The sequence below is a fragment of the Scardinius erythrophthalmus genome, assembly GCF_964197995.2.
Source record: "Scardinius erythrophthalmus genome assembly, chromosome: 2".
NCBI classification, from domain to species: domain Eukaryota; kingdom Metazoa; phylum Chordata; class Actinopteri; order Cypriniformes; family Leuciscidae; genus Scardinius; species Scardinius erythrophthalmus.
In genome coordinates, this window is record NC_138222.1 from 35,796,588 (window position 1) to 35,802,587 (window position 6,000).

Sequence of the window (6,000 nt, forward strand, 5' to 3'; positions counted from 1 at the left end):
TGCTCTTACATTTTGTCTTGTATTTATGTATTAGTAACGGAGAGCCAAAACACGCACAGGTCAAGTGTGAATTTGTAGTTTATTAACTACAAATTCAGATTTTAAGTCGTGTAGTGTATTCCAGCTTTACGTGTTAACTCGGAAGCTTCAACCTTTCCTCTACTTAAACAGGATGTAGTAAAAAAGGTTTAAAATGTTTTAACCATGTTTTGCACTAAAGCTCTATTATCTGATAATTTAGAAGGGTTTAGTTATGAAAGACTTTAGATATATGCATTATATTTATTGTTTATTAACTGTTGCTGCACTACTCAGGTGGTTATTCAGCAAATCATCCAGTGATCAACATTTTCTGGGATGTGGTGGAGAGCTTCAGTGATGAGGAGAAACGGCAGCTTCTCAAGTTTGTTACAAGCTGCTCACGACCTCCGCTCTTAGGCTTCAAGGTCAGTGACATTGACCTAAACCCTCTGAAAATATAATTTTAATTAACTTAGGGTTGTGTCTGAACTCTTTAAAGATGAGTTAATGTTTTATCTGAGATTGTAAGGGGCCTTAGGTGGGTTCACTGGAAAAGTGAAATGTACAGACATAACCCAACCCCACCCCGTGTCTGAGCTGCATCGATATGACTTGCACCTCTGTTAGCACATATGAAGTTCAGATGAAGTTCATGCCAACTCGCACCTGCTTATGATTTTGTCCTAATTTCTATATTTTTATTCAATAAAGTTATCAGGATCCCCACCACAAAGACGTCTACTCCCTGCAAGGTGTGCTGCCTTAACGGAGAAATAATGAAGTGAAAAAAATGTTTTGTCGCAGTATCTCGTCATTAATTTACACAAGGGTGTACGAGCAAACAGGCTCATTGTAACAAATCATTTTCACATTATAACAGCTATCAGGATAGGCCTTATCTTGGCCTCTATTTGTGCTAGAGAGGTTGTGACCCCTAGCATTGTAATGTTATTTGAGGCTTTTCCAAGTGCCACTGGGTGTGTGAAATCCATCTGACTGATAAAATGCCCTGTTGAACTTTAAACGGCTCTTGCTTGATGTTGACTGTATCTAGCGTGTAGTCAAAGGCCAGGAAATGAGGATGATAGCATCTGACAGTAAACACAGAAAATAAAATACAGAGCTTTCAAATTATTCTGACTACTTCATCCACTGACTGTTTTCTTAGGATTAGTATTGTCTCAGTCTCCAGGAATTCAACCTTAAGTCTGTTTCTTGTATACCAGAGTGTGAAGTTGTGCTTATTACACTCAGCAGTATCTGGGGAACAGAAAAATCATTAAATGTGTTTTTATGCCTTCCTTAGATTAACCAAGGACAGTAATTGTCATTTCATTGACTTTATTGCATCTTTTAATATCTGTCATCAGTTTAAAGCAGATTACTTTAGCCTGAATGAATTTGGGTGGGGGATGGCTTCTGAGCAATTCCACAGATACGTGCTACTGCCAAAATTAAAGTGGGGCTGTTTAATGAATTTGACTTTGGTGCAGACGCTCTGAGGAACGGATGGAAAGGAGGAGTAAGAGGAAAAAGACGAAGAGAGACGGATCAAGGGGAGATGGCCTCCCACCTCGTCTGGCTCTTCAGCCAGCTCAGCCTTAATTAGATGCCGTTAAACATCCCAGAATTCATTAGGGGAGAAATAGCCCTGTCACAGTGAGCTATTTAAAAATCATGATGGATACCCTTTTTTCAAAATGATGGCTCCCATCATGACATTTTCTCGATAAGCAACGATACTTTAATACCTTAATTGTTAGAAAAATTGGCCCCTTAAAGCCGGTTTAATCAGGTTCATTTTGGGGTTGAGCCTCGCAGCCACGTGGAGAATTTTTCCAGTAGGCCCGTCTTGTTGTTCTTTCAGCAACCTTTTATAGATCTGAAAAGTTCTCTGTTTAGCTGTTGCTGTGATATTAGGCAGTTGTTTGTTGCATTTATCTGCGTAGATGCTGCCTTAGTTTTATAGCATTTTTTTTAGTAACCAGTGATAGTCTACACTGAATGGAGCGCAGTGTGACCAGATACTGACAATAAACTTGTGTTTTATTTGTGACAAACACCACGTGCCTGCGCTACTTCTGACAACAGTACAGTTGGAACTTTGATTTCTCAAGCTGTGGTTGACTACAGTTCACCTAGTGTAGACACAGTGTTAAACTGTTTTTACAATCCTACACGGATTTCTGCAAAACTTAAGTATACAAAATTTGCTTCATTTCAAAACGATCAGCACTGAAACTGATGATAACTTGCAGTTCTGTAAGCGAGTCAGATGAGCAAGATGAGGGTTTAATAAGAGTTGGCTGTCTATGCAGTAGAAATATATATATATATATATATATATATATATATATATATATATATATATATATATATATATATATATATATATATATATATATATATATATATATATATGTATATGTGTGTGTGTGTGTGTGTGTGTGTATATATATATATGTATATATATGTGAGTGTGTGTGTGTGTATATATATATATATGTATATGTATGTGTATATATATGTATTTATATGTGTATATATATATATGTGTATATATATATATATATAGATTTCTACTGCATAGACAGCCAACTCTTGACAGCCAACTGATTAAAAAAAAAAAAGTATATACTGTATGTATATACTTTTTTTTTTTTATCAGTGATACACGACTAAAGATAACTGAGAAAAATGAGATTTAACACTCATAATGCGGGATACAAAAATGAAAAATGTACGATCTGTAGTTTTCACAAAATAAACGAGGATATCTCTGTGCAGGTAAAATGGAAAAAGAGCACAGATTGTTCATTCACTTATACTACCGACCAGGCGCGCAGATGGCACTGGGGACGAGGGGGACATGACCCCCCCCCCCCCCCAGATTCATAGTGACCCGATCCGTCCCCCGCCCTCACTATCCCAAACGCGACAAAAATCGGTAAAACAGGGGATTAACATTGTAGCAATGCAAAGCTGGTTGAAAATTGACGAATGTTTCCTTTAATTCAGTAACCGCCCTGACTGATTCAAGGAGTTCATTCAGTGATGGATTTGTCAGACTGATTCAACCCAGTAATGTCTTTCTGAATAATTCATTAAAAGAACTGGCTCGTAAGAGTCATTTCTGAATTGTATGACACTGGTCACTCTGTATGTTTTGTTTTGCATGCAGCCCACAAAACTTGATAGAAAGACTTGTTTTTGTTTCTTCAAATTTATTTTGGCAATCTCACATCTACAACTTGACTAAAATATGATTTTGTTTCACTGAAAAACGAAATGTTTTTAGCTCTTCTCCTCTGGTCTCTTCCAGATACTTTTTCCCCTCAAAGTGTTTGTTGAGTATTGCTTTTCATAGATGTTCATGAGATTTTCTGCTTTCTCTTTGTCTCTAGGAGCTGTACCCAGCATTTTGCATCCATAACGGAGGCGCTGACCTGGATCGTCTCCCTACCGCTAGCACTTGCATGAACCTTCTCAAGCTACCAGAGTTTTGTGACTCTCAGCAAATGAGGAACAAGTTACTCTATGCTATTGAATCCTCTGCTGGCTTTGAGCTCAGCTGAGGAATACATCAACCCCTTGATGGCCTTGAAACGCAGGCAAGAAGCTGCGACTTTTGTCATAGTAACCAGATATTAAATGATCAGAATGAACAGACAGTGTGTCTGCTGTGGATGTACAGTGATTTACAGGTGTTGGGACATAAAAAAAAAAAAAAACAAATGCAGAAGGACAGTTTGAAGTTGTGGCACGGACAAAGATATGCTCAGTTTTATTTTTACTTCAAAAAGAGTAACCTTGTAAATAATGCATTTATAATCTCAAAGCAGCATCAGGGAAAGGCGTCCATTGATCAAAAGCACTATCATTGAACAGGAATATCGGGATGTTTGAGATACTGAGGGAATAGAATGGCAGCGCAAAATTCACTTGTAGATTTTCCTCGGTTTTGCATTGCTTACATTGAAGTGGGTGTTTTAAGACAATTCCATTTTACGATTTGAACTGCTCTTTGTCACAATAGTGCAGCACATATTGAGTGTCTACCAATAAAGATGCATGCTTTAGCCTCGCTGACTCAAGAACAAGCTAAAACATACGCTTCTCCAATGTAACAGCATGCCTGAAATTTCTTCAGCACAGTAGGGATACTAAAGGTTGTGCTTGGATTAAGGTCACACTGCTTCAGCTTCACAAATGGACATGCCTTGATACAGGGCGTGCTAATATTGTAGCTTTCGCTGAAAACTCTGAGCTATTCATTTTGCAGGCTAAATACTATTGTTTGGCTAATGTGCCACCAACAGAAGAATTGAATAGATTAGAATCATGGCAGGATGTGTGAGGTTAACAGGGGTGGAGTCATTTTGTTTCAATCATGTAGTAAAATTGGAAAAAAATATTATTCAGTTTTAAATTTCAACAATGGCTAGCTGCATTTCAGGCCTCAAGGTTTACTGTATGTTTCTATTGCATTTTACAAAAAAACAAACAAAACAAAAAAAAAAGATTGTGTAATTATGTATTCCACATATTGGGCCTTGTTTTTATAGCAATGGAGAGAGTGATGCTGATATTGTGCAATAATTAAAAACAGAAACTTTGAGGACATGCAAGTTTTAGATTAGGTCAGACAAATTGATGAATGAAGGAAAAGTGTGACATGCCTAAGTTCTGCTGTAGCAAAGAACAATTTGGTAAACTGAAGAGGACTGAAGAATGTGCTGTCAGCATCCTCTGATTGCTTTTTTGCTGCTGCTTACTGGGTTCAGCATGGCTGTATGGACATGTTGGTTGGTGGAAAGCTGATTGATGATGGATATGCGAATATGTATTTGTCTACATCTTTTAATGTTCACGCAGCATTTGTACAAGACTTTTAAATTCTCTCTTCACCTTGTCAGTAATAACCTGCTTCCCAACATCTGTTAAAGTAAATGAGTAATATGACAGCATACTGGTGCTGAATATCTGATCGTTTACAAACGCTGATGTGTAGAGTTCGTCTTGATGTTCATGATGAGCAAGGACAAGCAGAGTTGTTTGTAAAGATGCGTTTACCGACATTTAAGTGTATGTGCCCTGAATGGTTTTTTTGAGTGACAAAGACAGGTGTTCAATCTATGTGTCATAGAATGTGTGGTGATTAAATGTTTTTTTTTTTGTTTGTTTTTTGCACCAGGGATATTAGCATCTTTTGTTAAAACATAATATTTAAGGAAAAACTGGGATGTAGAATTTCATTTCGAGTTTTATGGCCTTTGACATATAATTAAAGAAACATCCAGTGATGGAACAAGAAAGGAGGCTGGTCGGGACCACGGATGCATTATCCGTATAACATAAATTAAGGGTGTGTTCGTTTGACATAAATCTAATGGGGCCCTGCAATGAGAGCAAGTGATGGCCGGAGAGCAGGGGGAACTTTTTTTATTCCACCTTGGATCATCTCCATATATTCTCCTAGCCTCAATCTCACCCTCCACACTGGAACAAGTCTCTAGACTCCTCCCTCTCTGACCAAATTTCCAGCATTTTAGCAGCAATCTCAGACGCGGGTAATTGGGTCTTAAAAAACTAACTTGTCTTATAGCTATGAAGAATTGGCCTTAATTATGGCGAGATTTATTTGGCTCTATTACCTTATAATGGATTATAGCTGGCAAACTTAATGCCTCTGGCCATCTATCACACCCACGTGCTAAGATATATACCAAAGGTATTTTATAAAGCTTTTAGAAATGTTATTATTGCACTAAGGGCCAAGTCATTTCACACCAGAATGTGAAAGCTTAAAGATTTAATTTCAGAGAATTCATTAAGAACAATTAATGGGTTTAAAAAAACAACACTTTACGTTTAGTCTTTTTTTTTTTTGTTTTTTTTTTTTTTTTTGCTTTTTTTCCCAGGAAAAGATTCTAATGTACATTGTCATCCATCGTGTTAAAGATGATTAAAGTCGTAAAA

At 37.2% G+C, this 6,000-nt stretch overlaps 1 protein-coding gene across 3 annotated transcripts in view; it reads left to right on the top strand.

The window, feature by feature from the left end:
- The window catches only part of ube3c (ubiquitin protein ligase E3C), a 35,062-nt gene extending 29,062 nt beyond the window's left edge, over positions 1 to 6,000 (top strand). For all 3 annotated transcript variants that reach the window (XM_081357429.1, XM_081357431.1, XM_081357430.1), the window contains exons 23-24: positions 316 to 446; positions 3,426 to 6,000. In XM_081357429.1, coding sequence (XP_081213555.1) covers positions 316 to 446; positions 3,426 to 3,596 — 302 coding nt within the window. In that variant the 3' untranslated portion in view covers positions 3,597 to 6,000. The remainder of the gene's footprint in view (positions 1 to 315; positions 447 to 3,425) is intronic.